The sequence below is a fragment of the Callospermophilus lateralis genome, chromosome 5 (genome assembly GCF_048772815.1).
Source record: "Callospermophilus lateralis isolate mCalLat2 chromosome 5, mCalLat2.hap1, whole genome shotgun sequence".
Classification (NCBI taxonomy): Eukaryota; Metazoa; Chordata; class Mammalia; order Rodentia; family Sciuridae; genus Callospermophilus; species Callospermophilus lateralis.
In genome coordinates, this window is record NC_135309.1 from 105,536,845 (window position 1) to 105,554,959 (window position 18,115).

Genomic DNA, 18,115 nt, shown 5'->3' on the forward strand with positions numbered 1-18,115 from the left:
TTCCTTGTGTTTCCACCACAAAATCTATCATTCTACCTGCATCTGTACCCATAATACCTTCCTTCCTATGAGAGAGAATTGTGTGCATTAGCCCCGGTTATGTAACTGTCAATGATGTTATCATTTCTTTGTTCTCATCTTTCGTACCTCAATAGTATTTGATACAAGTAACCACTTTCTCCTTGAAATATTGGGGCTTTTTTTGTTGGTTTTTTGTTTTTTTGTTTTGTTTGGTACTGGGGATTGAACCCAGGGGTACTTAACCACTGAGCCAATTTTTTTGTTGTAGATGAACACAGTACCTTTATTTTATTTTATTTATTTTATGTGGTGCTGGGGATTGAAACCAGGACTTCATACATGATCATACATCCCTAGCCCTTTTTATTTTTTATTTTGAGACAGGGCCTTCTGAGTTGCTGAGGGTAGCCTCAAACTTGCAATCCTCCTGCCTCAGCCTCTGTAGTTGCTGGGATTGCAGGTATGCACCACTACACCTATTCTTTTATATGGGCAAATTTGATAGAACAGCCTCCCAATTTTTCTCATGTTTAACTATCATTATTTTCCAGTTTGCTTTGTTGAACCTATCTCTTTCCACATGTATACTTTTATACAATTCCTCTCTGGGTATTCTTGTACCATCTCATAGACTTCAATATATGCCATCTTTATGCCCATTTATTTGTTCACTTCAGTAAAATTTATTGAACACCTACTATGAGCCAAGCACTGGTCTAAACACAGTATTTAAAAAGACAACAAAACAAAAAACCAGAATCCCTACTTGACACTCATTCTAGTGCCACTGACTCTCAAGTTTATATCTGTGGATTTGACCACTCCAGATATACACATTTAACTGTTTACCTATTTTACATATCTTCTTGGGTGTCCAAAATAAAAATCTTCCTCCAACCCAGGTTACTTCCAAAAAGAAAAGAAAAAAAGAAAGAACTCACTTATCCAGATACCCAAGCCAAATATTTATTGGGTCCTTCTTTGTTTCTGATAATCCTGTCAAACATCACCAGATCCTATTTTTTATTCCCTCTACTTGTCTCTCTACTGTCATCTTTGTAGTCTACTATACTGTTATCTCTTCCTGAACTATTGCAAAAGCCTCCTAGTTGGTATACCTCTTTGACTCTTGGCATCCTCTATTCCTTTCCATCCCAACAGCCAGATTGAGTTCTTTAAAATGTGCATCATATCATTTGCTCTACTATTTAAAATCTAATTTACAGTGCATTTAAAATAAAATCTAAATGATGCTCAAAAATGGAGAGTCTGAAATATCTTCTACAGATAATGTGTTAAAACTTTAGTTTTTACTATGTAAATATGTTCCAGATGGTAATAATGCCCTTAACTCAGATTTTAATCAAAATTTATCACTGAAAATGGATTTTCCTTGGTTATCCAGGAAGAGAACTTTCTTATTTTCTTGAACTAGAAGAAGAGCCTGACTTCCTCTATGTATGGATAGCATTTCTTCATATGTAAAGGATATTAGTATGTCCATTATTCCCAAATTGAAGGAGGTTTAGTAAATAGATTTATAGACACAGAATGTCCCCAGTATGTTGAACTTTACGAACTAACTGCTTTTCATGTGGAATTACCTATGAAATGTAACTTTTTGATTCTTAAAATGATTGTATATACTACTATTGTACCCCTCACTTTAATGTCCTCTATCGTTTATTTGAGAAAATATGACATAGTACATACCTTTATTTTATCCAGGTCCTTTTTGGACCCTATTAGACTTATTTTTTCTTTTAATATTTTTTTGTTGTAGATGAACACAGTACCTTTATTTTATTTTATTTATTTTATGTGGTGCTGGGGATTGAAACCAGGACTTCATACATGATAGGCAAGTACTCTACCACTGAGCTCCAGCCTCAGCACTAGACTTATATTTGTAGTTATAAAGCTGGTGGTCTCATTTTTTTTTCTTTGCCCTGCTCTTTTCATCACTGGTTTTAAAATAAATAAAAGCAAGAATTAATTAGTAGGGCTGGGGTTGTGGCTCAGTGATAGAGCGCTTGCCTAGCATATGTGAGGCACTGAGTTCAATTCTGAGCACCACATAAAAATAAACTCTGTGTGTGTGTGTGTATAAGAATCAATAAGTAGGATGATTTCAAATTAAAAAGTTCTGCACAGCAAAGGAACCAATAAAGATGGTGAAGAGAGAGTCTGTAGAATGGGAGAAGATCTTTGTGATTACTCCTCCCACAGGACATTAATGTCCAGAATATATAAGGAACTCAAAAAACTTAACACCAAAATAAATAAATAAATAAATAAATAAATAACCCAGTCAATAAAAAGGTAAATGAACTAAATAGACATTTCTCAAAAGAAGAAATACAAATGACAACAAATACATGAAAAATGTTCAACATTCTTAGCAATCAGGGAAATGCATATCAATACTAATATTTCATCTCACTCCAGTTAAAATGTCATTCACCAACAATACAAATAACAAATGCTGATGAGGATGTGGGGGGAAAGGTACACTTGTGTTGTTGGTGGGACTGCAAATTGGTATAACCACTTTGGAAAGCAATATGGACATTCCTCAAAAGACTAGGAGTGGAACCACCATATGACCCAGATATATCAATCCTTGGTATTTATCCAAAAGAACTAAAATACCAATGTTTATAGCAGCAAAATTCATGATAGCCAAGTTACAGAACCAGCCTAGGTGCCTGTCAGCAAATGAATGCATAAAGAAAATGTGATATGTATACACAGTGGAGTTTTACTCAGCAATAAACAAGAATTAAATTATGGCATTTGCTGGTAGATGGGTGGACCTGGATAGCATTGTGCTAAGTGAAATAAACCAGATTCAGCAAGTCAAGGATTGAATGTTTTCTCTCATATATGGAAGCTAGAGAGAGAGAAAGAATTTGAAAGGGTGGGGAGATGTCTCATGAAAATAGAAGGGAGAACAGAGTGGAAGAATGGGATTAAGTGGGGAAGACGAGGGTGACAGGAAAGGAAGGAATGGCAGAATGAATATGACTAAATTATATTATGTACATGTATGAAGATATCACAGTGAATTCCACTTTTTTGTATAACTATAATGCACCAATTGAAAACTAATAAACAGAAGGAAGACCAATAGAGTAGAGGAAAGGGATCGGGAAAAGGGAAAGAAGAAGTACTAGCAATTTAAGGAGCAAATTAACTATAAAGTATAATAAAAACAGTCTAAAACAGTAGCCCTAGAGATAGAAGGGAAGTTTTAAGTTACATGGAATGGGGAATAAATGTGTTTGCACCTTTCTAAAGTAAAATTCTACAAATAATTCACAGGTTATCATAGAACCTGTTTAATTTATATACTTACCATTTTATAATAAAACCACTACTTTGTAAGTAAGGCTTAATTATTCAATACTGTGTTCTCACTGTTACTTAAAAATGTTAGCCACAGGCCAGGTATGGTGGCACATGACTGTAATCCCAGTGACTTGGAAGACAAGTTTGAGGCCAGCCTCAGCAACTTAGACACTATGTCAAAATAAAAAAGTAAAAATGCTGGGGACATAGCTCAGGTAAAGCACCCCTAGGTTCAATCCCCAGTACCAAAAACAAAAACAAAACAACAACAACAAAAAATTATATACTGGTTTTATCATTGACTACATACGCACCTGTAGACATAAAAAAAAATTCAGTTCTTTAGTCACCTTTACAATCCCAACAGTGTTAAAATTCTCTTGTCACAGTGGTTATGGTTTATAACATTTGTTAGATTCATAATCAACCTAGTACTTAACATTCAAAAATATCATCCCATATCTGGTTACAAAACAATAGATTTTTCTATTTTGCTGCTATTACCAACTGATATACCATTACCAGTTGCAGTTTTGTCTCCTGAAAATTTGTTTTTAGCCCAACCTTTCCCATGTTTTGCTTAATTTCCTTTCCTTGGCTTAGCTGTATTATGGGCATTCCATGCTTTTCATTATATACAGTGGGTGTCATGAGAATGCTCTGTTCCTGATTTGCCCAGGAGTTTTAAGGTCAATATGTTTTTCTTGACATTTGCTGTGACTCTTAGAAAGTATTAAGGAATTTAAGCACTGTATTTTGTGGACTTTTTGCACATTTCTGGATATCTTCCTCCTCTGAGCTAAATGCCATCTTTGGTCATTGTTCACTGCCTTGGCTCTTCTCTTGCCTGGGTCTATTTTTCTCTGGCTTTCCTACTGGCCCTGTTTTATAATAAACCCATATAATTCTGTTGTCCTCTATCAAACTTCTTACTTGAAGTGGGTTGCCACTTCAAATGGACTAGGTCTTATTTTCATTCTTTTAATGAAGTAACTAGGCAGAAGTTTTAGGAACCTCAGAGGCCAAAACAACACTCAATCAAAGATTTATTCTACTGCCTACCTCTTTTCTGGCAAAACAAGTTAACACAACATTCATGTATCGCCCCAGTTGATTTTAGCCATCTGCTACTGATGTCCCTCCTCTTCTCCATTGTCCCCAGTCCCTAATTAAAGACAGATACAGAAGCTTTTGTCTTTAGTAAGTGAGATATTCTGGTTTGTTTGTTTGTTTGTTTGTTTTTTAATGTCCTTGAACAGAAATGCTTAGCAGTAATAGCATTCAGTCAAACATATCTCTGTTATTTCTTCTGAGGCATGACTCAGCCTTTTCCTAGGTGTTGTTACAACGCGGACTGGCATAATTGTTGGACAAAGGCTCCTCACAAAAACTTTGCAGTTATTATATGTGCATTAATTCCATTGATGTGAATTTTGTCTTTACAAGAAAGATGAACACATTTTTTTTCTGACTCATTTGAAATATAAGTTTACAAGTAGATGTTTCTATTTTTTTCCTCAATATAAGAGAAAATTTTTTCATTAAATATATGGTTAATATTAGGAGAACTCAGTGGACAAAGAAAAATTTACTAGGGGTCTCACAAGGTTTTTTCAAGAAATATCAAGACTTTCTTTTAATCAATAATAAAAATATTATGGAAAATAATTTTCAGTCATGCATGAAGATATTTTTGTCTCTTGGTATATATGCTCAAGTTTATAAACAGTGTTCTATTCTATTAGTACACTTGCTTCTTTTTTGTTATAGATTCTCAGGAAGTTGCAAAAAATATTTGAGGAGGTCTTATACACCATTCACCTTTCTTCTAATTTTTTTTTCTTCTCCTAATTTTGACATCTTGTGTAATTATAATACAGTATCCAAACCATGAAGTTGATGTTATATTTCACTAGTTATATATGAACTCATTTGCATGGTTTTTTTTTCTGGATAACTTCCTTTTTTATTTTATTTTATTTTTTTTTATTTATTTTTTTTTTGTGGTTAAAATATCTACTTTACTAATTTAACAAAAAAAAGATTAAAAGTGTATACACAATAAGGTCTTCTGCAGGGCCCTGGAAAAAACCATATAAGTGAAGAGATTAAGTTCAAGATTAATCAGCTTACTAAATGCCCCTCGCACACCCTTATTGTACAAATTAAGATTCTAATCACCTATTAGGAGGACAATTTGGCAGTATCTACTAAAATTTAGAATCATGTGTCCTTTGAACTAACACTTCTTCTTCTAGTAATTCACTTTACAGGTAGAATCTCACAAATGAACAAAGCTTTATGTGTAAGTACATCACATGAAGCTTTGTTTACAACAAAAGAAACAAAAATACTATAAGTATTAATGAAGGACTAGCACAATGATGAGTATTTACACTATAATATTCTGTATAATTATTTAAAAGAATAAGTTAAATCTGTCCATACTTCACCATGAAAGATATCCAAGTTGTATTTTAAATGAAAAAAGTAAGTTGTAAAACCATAAATATAGTTCAGCCACAATTGAGTTTATATGTCTTGTAACAAGTTTCTCAGAAGGTACATATTCTACATTTATAGTGGCTACTTTTATCATTTGCATGTTTGTATGTATATTCATTTCTATGGAGTTCTATCACATGTGTAGCATATGTAAATACCACCAAAATCAAGATGAAATTTCACCAGGCTCCTTCATGCTACAACTTTATAACTATTCTCATGTTCTCTAGCCCCAAACCCTATATAATTGCACTATTTCAGCAATGTCATATCACTTATATTGGAACCTTACATTATGTAAACTTTTTAAATTGACTTTTTCCTCTTAGTACAATTCCCCTGAGGTCTTTTGAATAGTTTGTTCCTTTTTATTGCTGAGTAGTATTTCATGATATGAATGTACCATAGTTTGACCATTCAGAAACATTTAAGTTATTTCTAGGTTTTGACTATTATGAAAAAACTACTGTGAACATTTATATACAATTTTGCCTAGAATAGAAGATAAGTTTCATTTCTCTACAATAAATGCCCAGGAGTGCAATTGCTAGGCCATTGTAGTATATTTTTGTTTGTTTGTTTTAAAAGAAACTGCCAAACTCTTTTCTGATGTGGCTATACCATTTGTATTCCCACCTGTAGTGTGTGAATGATTCAGTTTCTCCACATCTTTACCAGCATTCAGTATTGTCACTATTCAATTTTAGTATTGAACCATCACCTATGTGATAGTTGAGTGGTAATATCTCATTGTGCTGTTCTCTTCAATGAATCTCTGTTCATTGGATGCTTTGAATTTTTACTTTAGAGTTTTGAGACTGTTTTTGGTGGAGATTTAACCCAGGATTACTTTACTACTGAGCCAAACCCCTGACCCTTTTATTTTTTATTTTGAGGCAGGGTCTCACTAAATTGCTGAGAGTTTTGCTAAGCTGATGAGGCTGGCCTCAAATTTGTGATTCTCCTGCCTTAGCCTCCCAAGTTACTATAATTACAGGCATGCACCATAGCACCCACCAAGAAGTTTTTATTATTCTGGGCATGTGTTCTTTGTCAAATATGTGGTTTTCAAATATTCATCTATAATCTGACCTTTTAACCTCTATCCTCTTGATATAGTCTTTCACCGAATGAGCTTTGAATTTTGTGAACATTCAATTTATCAATACTTTCTTTTATGAATCATACTTTGTTCTCAAGATTTTCTAAAAGTTGTATAGTTTTGTGTTTTAATTTTAAGTCTTTTGTCTAATTTTAAGTCTTTGATTTAATTTGTGTTCATTTTTATGTAAGGTGTGCGTTTTAGTTTGAAGTTTATCTTTTTGTCCACGCATGCCCAATTGTTCTAGCACCTGTTATTGAATTGGCTATCCTTCCTCCATTAAATTGCTTTTGTAAACTGGGCATGGTGGTGCATGCCTGTAATCTCAGCAACTCAGGGGGCTGAGGCAGAACAATCACAAGTTCAAAGCCAGCCTCAGCAACTTAGCAAGGCCTGAGCAACTTAATGAGACTCTGTTTCAAAATTAAAAAAAAAAAAAAAAAAAAAGAGGGCTAGGGATGTGGCTTGGTGGTTAAGTACTCCTGATTCAATCCCTGGTATCTAAATAAATAAATAAATAAATAAATAAATAAGCAAGTAAGCAAGCTTTTGTATCTTGGTCAAAACAGTTAATGTATTTTTGTAGGTCTATTATGGTGTTCTCTTTTCTGGTCTGTTCATCTTTATCCCTTTAAGAGTATGGCACTGTCCTGTGACTATAACTACATAGTAAGCCTTAGTATTGGCTTACTCTCTCTCTCTCTCTTTTTTTTCCAAAAATTGTTTTAGTGATTCTAGTTTTTTGCCTTTCCTTGTAAATTTTTAAATAGGCTTCTGTTTTTATAAAACACCTTTTGATAGGAATTATATTAAATCTATGTATCAGTTTGGAGATAACTAACTTCTTTGTTGAGATTTCCAGCCAATGAAGCATGGCAAGTCCCTCCAGTTTATTTAGGTTGGATTTTATCCATAAACATTTTGTAATTTGAGCATACAGATCCTTTATCTGTCATAGATTTATACTGAAGTATCTCATTTTCTTTGGAGCTGTTAAAAATGGTATTTTTTCTAGTTTCAATTTTCACATACTTTATTTGTGTGTGTATGTGTGTGTGTGTGTCTTGTGACTTTAGTGATCTCAGTTATTAATTCCAGAGGGGTTTTTTTGTTTTTGGTTTTTGTAGATTCCTTCTTATTTCTTTCAATCATGTCATTTGCAAAGAGGGGCAGCTTTATTCTTTTCAGATACATATGCCTATTTCTTTTTCTTACCTTATTGCACTGGCTACAACTTAAAAAACTATACTGAATAAGAGTAGTGAGAGTAGGCATCCTTACATTGTTCCCAATCTTGCATTGTCTTTACCATTAAATATGTTAGCTGTACATTTGTTATACATAGTATTTATCTAGTTGAGGAAGTTCCCTTCTATTCCTAGTATGCTGAGTATTTTTGCCATGAATGAGTGTTGAATTTTGTCAACTTTTTTTTCCTGTGTCATTCAGTAAGATCATTTGAGATTTCTTCTTGGACCTGTTGATATTGCAGATAATATGGGTTGATTTTCAAATATTGAAACAGTCTTGAGTATCTGGAATTAATTCCAATTGATCATGATATATGATTCTTTTTATATGTAACTGAATTCACTTTGCTAATATTTTCTTAAGGATTTTCACATCTAAGTTTATGAGAGATATTGGTATTTGGTTTGAGTCTTTGGGAGGTTTTTGTTTTGTTTGTTTGTATTATCTTTAGTGTGGGGGATTAGGTTAAAACTGGTCTCAAATGAGTTGAAAAGTGCTTCCTCCTCTTCTGTCTTGTTGAAGAATTTGTGTATGTTGGTATTAAGCCTTTAAGTGTTTGATAGAATTATCTAATGAAACAGTCTGGGCTTGGAAAGTACTTTTATATTACATCTCTACTTTCTTTAATGATCACAGGACTATTTAGGTTATTTGGTTGAGTTAAAGTGGTTTATAGTTTTTGAGGAATGGATCCATTGCTTCTAAGTTGTTTGTGAGCATTATGAAGAAGATTATAATTATTTGTGGTATTTCTTTATTCTCCTTTTAGTGGTTGCAGGATCTATAGTGATATCTTCTGTTTTGGTACTGGTTTTATTAACTAGTGCCTGCTAGACTTATCTTTGTTTTGCTAGAGACACATTAATTTAAAAAACAACAAAGGTGTTGTGTTGTTTTTTCTGTTGTTTTCCTGTTTCTGATTTTATTGATTTGGCTCTTATTGTTATTATTTAATTACTTCTATTTTATGTTTATTTTGCTCTTCCATTTTTGTGTTTCTGAAATAAGAACATAGAAATAAAAAGTCTCAAATTAAGTCTCCTAATGTAAACATTTAGTACTAAAATTTCCCTTTCAGCTCCAATTTAGTGGTATCTCAAAACAATTTGACTTTTCATTTTATATTTCTGTGTCTTTTAAAAATATATATTTGTATTTCCTGTGTGACTTTTTTGTTGGCCTGTGGGTTGTTTAGAAGTACATTGCTTAATTTCTAAGCAAAGATATTCCGTCCTTCTGTTACTGATTTCTAATTCCACTCCATTGTAGTTGGAGAACGTACTAATTTCAGATTTTTAAAATTTGTTGGGATTTTGGGGTTTTGTTTCTTTGTTTATTATTGTTGTTATTGTTTGACCCAAGATATAGTCTATTGCAGTAAATGTTTCATAGGCACTTAAAAGTATTTGTATTCTTTCTTAGGTGGAGAATTGTATTCTTCTGAGGTAGTGTTGTATAAATGTCCATTACAGCTTGTTGGTTGACGGTATTATCCAGTTCTTCCAAATCTTTGTTATTTTTTGTCTAGTATTTTGATCAGTTGCTGAAAGCGGGGTATTGATTCCCCAAATGTATATGTGGATTTGTCTATTTCTCCTTTTAGTTCTATCAGATTTTATTTTATATATTTTAAGCTCTGTTGTTTAGTGCATATACATTCAGGATCACTATATTTTTTGATGAATCATTATTTTATTATAATGTAACATTCCTCTTTGTCTCTGTAATGATTTTGCTCTGAAACCTACTTTATGCAATGTTATTATACTACTCTGCTTTTCTTAGTGTTTGTTTGAAATATATCTTTTCCTATTTTGAAATTTTCTGTTAGAAGTGAGTTTGAAGTTTGATGTTTGCAGTGACTTTCTTATAGATAGCATAGGTTCCAGTCAGTAAATCTCTATCTTTAAACTGGTATATTCATACTATTTACGTATAAAGTGATTATTGATATATTAGAACTTAAGGGTCCAAATAATTTTTGACTAATGGGATTCTTATAATTGTAACCATTCGGCAATAACCTCAAGCACAAGTCAAATGAACACAATATCATTTTACCACATGTAAAAGACAAGACTTAATCATTGTTTTAATAATCTGTGGATGACTCTAGAACTCAGTCAGATAAACTAATGTGGTTACCATTTTTTCCAGGAGAAGCTGATATCCAATATTGGAGTGCCTATAGTTTTTCTGTTTGTTTGTTTGTTTGTTTATTTAGGAAAGGATGAATAAATTTATTTGTACACTTTAAGTGGGGATATTTGCAATACGTATAACTAATGAAAGGCTAATTTCCAAAGAATTTATATGCATCAGTAAGAAAAAAAATAGAAAGATGGGTCATGAATGTCAATAGGAACATTATAATAAAATAAATGAAAATGAACAATAATCATATAAAAAGATACTCAACTTCATTCCCCACCAAAGAAACATTCCAAATGCTGCAGTGCATACTACACACAAGGGCATTCTCATATTTTACCATATATCAGCCTTAAAGTCAGGCAGCTGACATTGAGCCTTTACTACCATGGAATCCTCAGTGCCACTGAAAATTTTCAGTTGTCCTTACATCATTCTTTATAGCCACAGCATCAATCCAGATCATGTGCTGCAAGAGTATCTATAGATTTTTTTATAGCTATAGGGTATAGCCAGCACCTGGTGAATGTTATGAAATATTAAAAAAGCTAGAAACCTTATCCCAATTAGGCAGTAGCCAAAGAACTTGATGTTAGTCGTATTATTTCACAGAACTCTTTATTTTGAAAAAATGAAAGTCCTTCAATAAGAACATTTTTTTTCTGATTTATGTACATTTAACCATAAAGGAAAGTGGCTGGAATTTTGGTTCAACAGTTTGTTTATTGTTGTAACCTAACCACCCCAACTTCCATTTTATTTGAATAATTACCTTAAAAATTCATATCTTTTTTTTTTAAATTAGTTATCAGTGGAACTGTAGCCTGTTGTATCCCCCTAAGTTCTCTTTTCCTCCTAATCTGTGCTAAGATCCTGAGTTTAGCTGAGACAGAATTAGAATAAACTAATAGTTTATTCAGATATTTTAAAGATAATTGCTACCTACCAAGGTAAACACTTTGAAAAATAATATTTCTTTGGTCAAATTCAGTGTTTTAGGGGGTGTCTTCTCTAGATAATACCTCATATACTATTTTTTAAAATTATTTTTCATAAAATGTAGGCCCAACTTTGTCATAACAGCTTAGGAACCAACTTCCTCAACTAAACTCCTAAAGTACAAGAAGTGAAATCAAGAATCAATAAATGGGATGGTATGAAACTAAAAAGTTTCTTCACAGAAAGGAAACAGTCAAGAATGTGAACAGAGAGAGCCTATGGAATGGGAGACAGTCTTTACCACCTGCACCTCAGATACAGCATTAATCTCCAGGTTATACAAAGAACTCAAAAAACTTAACGCCAAATAAATAAATAACCCAATCAATAAATGGGCAAAGGTACTGAACAGACACTTCACAGAAGAAAAAATACGAATGATCAAAAAAGTATATGAAAAAGTGTTCAACATCTTTAGCAATTAGAGAAATGCAAATTAAAACTACACTGAGATTCTGTCTCCACTTCAGTCAGAATGGTAATTATCAAGAATACAAGTAACAATAAATGTTGGTGAGGATGTGGGGAAAAGGTACATTCATACATTGCTGGTGGGACTGCAAATTCATGCAGCCACTATGGAAAGCAGTATGGAGATTCCTTAGAAAACTTGGGATGGAACCAGCATTTGACCCAGTTATCCCTCTCCTCAGTACATACCCAAAGGACTTAAAGATCAGCATACTATAATGATGCAACCACATCAGTATTTATAGTATCTCAATTCACAATAGCTAAGCTGTGTAACCAACCTATGTGCCCTTCAACAGATGGATAGATAAAGAAAATATGGTGTATATATACCCAATGGAATATTACTCAGCCAAAAAAATGACTTTATGACTTTTGAGAGTAAATGGATAGATCTGAAGACTATCATGTTAAGTAAAATAAGCCAGTCCCCCAAAACCTGGCTGAATGTACTAATGTTAGTAGTATTATTTGTGGATACTAACACATACTTACACATAATAAGGAGCGGAGAGTGGGGGTAAGAATAGAAGTTTATTGGAGTAGACAAAGGGGAATGAAGGGAAGGGAGCAGGGATGGGAATAGGAAAGACAGTACAGTGAATCAGACATAACTTTCCTATGTTTGTATATGAATACACCACCAGTGAAACGCCACATCATGTACAACCACAAGAATGGGATTCTAATTAGAATAAATTATAATTATGTATGTATAATATGTCAAAATACACTCTGCTCTCATGTATATCTTAAAAGAACAAATAAAAAATTATTTCTGATAGTTATAACCCATTACCACAAGGGAAAGTATAATAATTTTTGGCTTAGATGGAGATGTGATCACAATATCCAAATTATAGTTATTGCTATTTTTTTGGCTTTCTTTAGCTTGGTCTTCTTGATGCAATGTTATATGTTCATTTTCATGGTTATGTTCCTATACTGAATTAGAGAACAGAGACCTTCTCTTTTTCATCTTTGTTTTCCCTGTATTGTCATCTTGCATGAATGTGATCATCCTTTGGTTTTGTCAAGGGGTTGATTCTAGGACCCTCCTGTGGATACCAAAATTCATGGATGCTTAAGTCCTTTGTTCATAATGTCCTAGTATTTTACATAAAATCTGTGCACATTCTCGGGTATACTATGCACATTACTTATAATACCTAATAAATGTAAATGCTATGTTAGTAGTTGTTATATTGTACTGTGTAGGGAGTAATGACAAAAAGTCTATATATTCAGTACAGATGCAGTTAAAAAATGTTTCCTACCCACTCTTGATTGAATCTGCAGATGTGGTACCTGTTGATAAACAGAGAACTTTTGTATATCAACAGAGAAAATGTATGTTCAAACTGAATGTATTGAATGCATTTGGATGGAATATAGGACACTGAACTTAGGCCTTGCTTAAGCCAGAATCCTCTTTTGATAGACTAATTGAAGATTCACTATAATAATAAATGGAATAATTATGAATATAAATTATTTTGGATAACATTGCCTAAAGTGCATTTCAGTAACATTAAAGCTTTCACAAAAATTTAATGAGTATATATTTTAACTTATCATGGATTTGACCTAATTCTTTGTGTTAATTCCTATGAGGTATTCTGAAGGCATTTCATAGAAAAAGAAATATGAAATGTTCCTGCCACTGACTTTTCTTATTCAAACTAATCAGATATGCAAAAATAACTTAGTGATTACAAATGTCTAGGTATAGCATGATTAGCTCTGAAAGTAAAGTCATGATCCTGTTTGAAATTTTCAACCTATGCTTTATTAACAAAAGAGTTAAAAATTCAGCAATAAGATTCTACCTAAAAAAATAGAATGAGTGGGGAATGTCCTTGTATATTATAATTCTGTTTTTTATTTACAGTATGAGCTATTAGGGAATGAATGAAGGTACTGGAATTAATTAATTTCTATTAAAATTCAGTATTATTACCATGAGATTATATCTTTCCTTTTTATTTCATATGAGCTAGATTATAACTCAGTAAAAGTTTAGATTTTTAACCCATGTCTCTGTATTTAACCAAACACTAATTTTGGGGAATAAATGTTAAATTAATATCTATGTCTCTTTTGGGGAATAGTCTAGGGAAATAAAGCTTCCCTACTATGTTTTTTAAAACATTTTATTTTAGGCCCAACACTTGACATTAACTTAATTATTGGGTTTCCCTGTTATTGATTTGATTTTTTTTCCTTTGTAATTTAATATGTTATAGTCCAGTTTTGAATGATGAATTTTAAGCCCAAAAATATCCTGTGGAATAAATATTCCTGTGTTTAATTCTGTAGTGTTTGTCGTCAGGGGGAGTAGGCAAGTTCAGATTCAGAGGGGTGCCACACTGGTAATTTGGCTCAAACTGCATGGGGAGAATAATCTTTCTACTAAAATGAAGCACAAGGATAAGTAATAACTTTTTATGCATGATAAGCATCAAAAATATGAACCTGCTGGTCTTTGCTTTTCATTTTTCTTTACCTCTGTCTTTCAGTGAGAACCTCCTGCAGGGTGCACACGATGTGATCAATAACTCAATAACTTTTTTCATGCAGTAATTATCTCCATGTGATATTATCTGAACACTGTTTTTCTTTATTACTCAAAAGATGCAGGAGATATTTATGTAACCAGCTGATCCCATTTTGGATAAAGGTGCTTTGTGACAGCAGGGGAAATCGTTTATTTTAAATAGCCTTTTAAAATAAATGTTCTATGAAAAGCTTTTCCAGTTAATTTTCACTTACCATGAGAAAGTGATTACAAAACAACAACAACAACAACAAAAAAAAACACCCTACATTTAGTATAAGTTCTAAAACTTGTAGATTTTATAGTATGATAATCTAACTTCTAATAATTTAATTAAAACATTGAGCCATTTAACATAAACATAATTTTTTCTGATTCTTCTAAATCATTAGATATTTATTGAGGTATAAGCTAAACACACATAAATTCTCATTATAGGCAGAGATCCTTCAAGAGTCGCGGATGATGATCCCAGATTGCCAACGCAGGTTAGAAGCTGCATATACCGATCTTCAGCAGATTTTAGTAAGTAAAGATCTTTGTCTTGTATTAAAAAAAAATTTCGATCCATACATATCCAAAATTTTAAATATTTAACACTGAGAGCTAGGTGAAGACATTTTTATTCACCTACCCTTTACTAAAATGATTAGTTGACCTTAAATTGTTTTTTGAGTTATGACTCCAATAAAAGTAGTTTTCTAGCATGTTTATTCTACTTAAACTTAGTTAAATAATTGCATTTGATATCAGGTATTCTTCAGATTAATATTGTCCAACAATATCTTGAATTGGTTTTCATGCAGAAAACCATTTTGGGGGCATATTAAGGATGTGTTGACCAGTTCGTTTTTTTCTTTTTGTGGTAGTATGGATTCACCTCAGGGGTACTCTACCACTGAGCTCCATCCCCAGCCCTTTAATTTTTATTTTATTTATTTATATTTTTTGAGAAAGGATCATATATATATGAATGAATATATATTAGAGAGAGAGAGAGAGAGAGAGAGAGAGAGAGAGAGAGAGAGAGAGAGTGTGTGTGTGTGTGTGTGTGTGTGTGTGTTTTGGGTGGACACAATGTCTTTATTTTATTTTTATGTGGTGCTGAAGATCAAACCCAGTGCCTCATGCATGCTAGGCAAGCGCTCTACTACAGAGCCATAACCCCAGCCCTTGAGAAAGGATCTTGCTAAGTTGCTGAGGGTCTCACAAGTTATTGAGACTATCCTCAAACTTTGGATCCTCCTGCCTCAGCATCCCAAGTCAATGGAATTTTGGGTGTGTGCCACCATTGCCTGGCCTGTTTCAAATTTGGAAAGATCCGATGTTTCAAGTGAATCTGGGCCCTTATTTAAGGGATCTGGAATTCCTTCAGATTCAAACCTGAAATCAATTAGAGAAATAAATAAATTAATTTGGAGGTGGGTAACACTGTTATATTATTGGTATAAATACTTGGTGATACAGTGGCTAACTCAGTTTGTAAGTGATTCTAACTATAAGTAAAAGTTATTTCTTAATAGAGATAAAAACATAATACTATATACAAGCCATTGTTGTTGCTGTTTGATGATTGATGAATTCTGTCATTTCCTTTACTAATTTTATGTTTGTATTTCTTGAACTAATAACTTTTTTCCTGATTCATAGTTTTACCCTTATATGACAAAAATAAGGCTTTTTCAGTATGATTTGAAAGAGAATGAAATTTGTTTGCCCCCCAAATTAAGACTAACTCTATAGAAAAACAAAAAAGAAAAAAGTTTATATTTCACAGTAGTTTGAGCACAAAACTCCATATTTATCTATAAAAACATTTTAAAGGCAGGATAATTCTTACCAGAAAAGAATCTGTAATTTTAGAATAGAACACAGAGAAAGCAGGAAATAATTAGTGTTAAAATACTACATGAAAAACACCATTTGTATTCCTAACCATTAAATGCTGTAGCTGAGAAAATAATATAAAATTTTCTTAGAAAAAAAAATGTCTTTGGATACATATTTGTATCTGAGGATATGTTCAACAGTATCTCTGTCCTGTGCAAGCTTATATTTACTGACAGAGAATATAAACATATTTAAGGTGTAATGTACAAGTTTAAGAAATTCTTATCTCTAAGCTAAGCAAATTCTCACTCATTTACTTTAAATTTTTATATTAAATATATATTTTATTGCCTCTTTTCTATAATAACCAAAAATCTCTATCTTTTATTGACCTGACACGAATTGTTGACCATAGTTTCATTTTAAAATTAAAAAAAAATTTCCAATGTATAATTCAGACAATATTATTTCATTTGTCTGTTATCATTATAATATATCAGTAAAAATGTCCTATATGTCAGTATCTTGGAAAAACTCAATCTTTAAATATGAAAAGATGAAAGATGTATTTTGTTTCCTTTAGTGTGAGATATGTAATCTTCATTAACAAGTAATTACTTTTCTAATTCAAATGTTGTATTTAACTCTGATGTGACATCAGTAGCTATCTTTACTATTGTGAGTAGTTGGAGAATTATTTTGGCTTGAATGTTATCATATTTGTAGCACATTAAAAAGCCCTCCTTTTTGTCTTTAAATCAATTTTTAATAAGAATCTCTTTTGCACAATGATGTAATGACAAAATGAGAGTAAAATTTTTCTTTAAAATTTTCTGAGTTTTTATTTAATTATGATAGTTTTTTTTATGATAACTGTATTATTAAATGAGACTAAGTCAGGCACAGTGGCACACGCCTGTAAGGCTCATGTTTGAGTGCCCCTGAGTTCAATCCCTGGTATCCCCCACCAAATAAATAAAATTAAATTAAAATAAATGAGAATATATTATATGAGAATTTATAGTGGAGCAACACCAAGCTTTTATTTCTTCTCTTTCCTTGTTATAAAAAGAACAGAATTGTGGTATATTTAGAAGAGGATTGGTATCATTTTTCTTTAATTTTTGCGCTTTTTTATGAAGGGTGTGGAATATTTGAATAAATAACAAAGTAATGAAATTTGAGAGGAATAAGCCTAATTTTTTACTGTATTTCATTTCAGGAAACTGAAAAAGACTTGGAAGAAGCTGAGGAATATAAAGAAGCACGTTTAGTACTGGATTCAGTAAAATTAGAAGCCTGAAACTTTTCTGTATGGGGTATTACTTTAAATCCTAGGGTCCATTCTGCAATTCATTATTTTTGACCACTGCTGTGTTCAAGAAGTATGAGAATGTGATTCTTTTTATTAAGTTGCATACATTTTTATTTGCATATTTTAATGTGTCAAATAAATGAGTCCATCTTATAAAATTGTTTATTTCGTACTTTCCAAAATTAATTTTTGTCATTAAATCAAAAATTCTTGATGCATAATTAAAATTTGTGAATTTCCATCTGAAGTTTAAATATTTGGCTTCATAAGCATAGATTGAGTTATAAATAGGATACTGTGATTTTAGATAAAATCCAAATTTTGAGCTGGGGATTTGGCTCATGCGGTAGCACGCTCGCCTGTAATGCGTGCGGCCCGGGTTCGATCCTCAGCACCACATACAAACAAAGATGTTGTGTCCGCCAATAACTAAAAAATAAATATTAAAAAATTATCTCTCTCTCTCTCTCTCTCTCTCTCTCTCTCTTAAAAAAAAAAAAGAAGAAAATCCAAATTTTAAGCAATTTTGAATAGACCACAATTCCCTAATAAGAAGAATTAT

At 32.2% G+C, this 18,115-nt stretch overlaps 1 protein-coding gene across 1 annotated transcript in view; it reads left to right on the forward strand.

The window, feature by feature from the left end:
- Window positions 1–17,711, forward strand: part of Tbca (tubulin folding cofactor A) — a 66,810-nt gene extending 49,099 nt beyond the window's left edge. The window contains exons 3-4 of the mRNA XM_076857097.1: window positions 14,847–14,933; window positions 17,461–17,711. Coding sequence (XP_076713212.1) covers window positions 14,847–14,933; window positions 17,461–17,541 — 168 coding nt within the window. The 3' untranslated portion in view covers window positions 17,542–17,711. The remainder of the gene's footprint in view (window positions 1–14,846; window positions 14,934–17,460) is intronic.
- The last annotated feature ends 404 nt before the right edge of the window (window positions 17,712–18,115 follow it).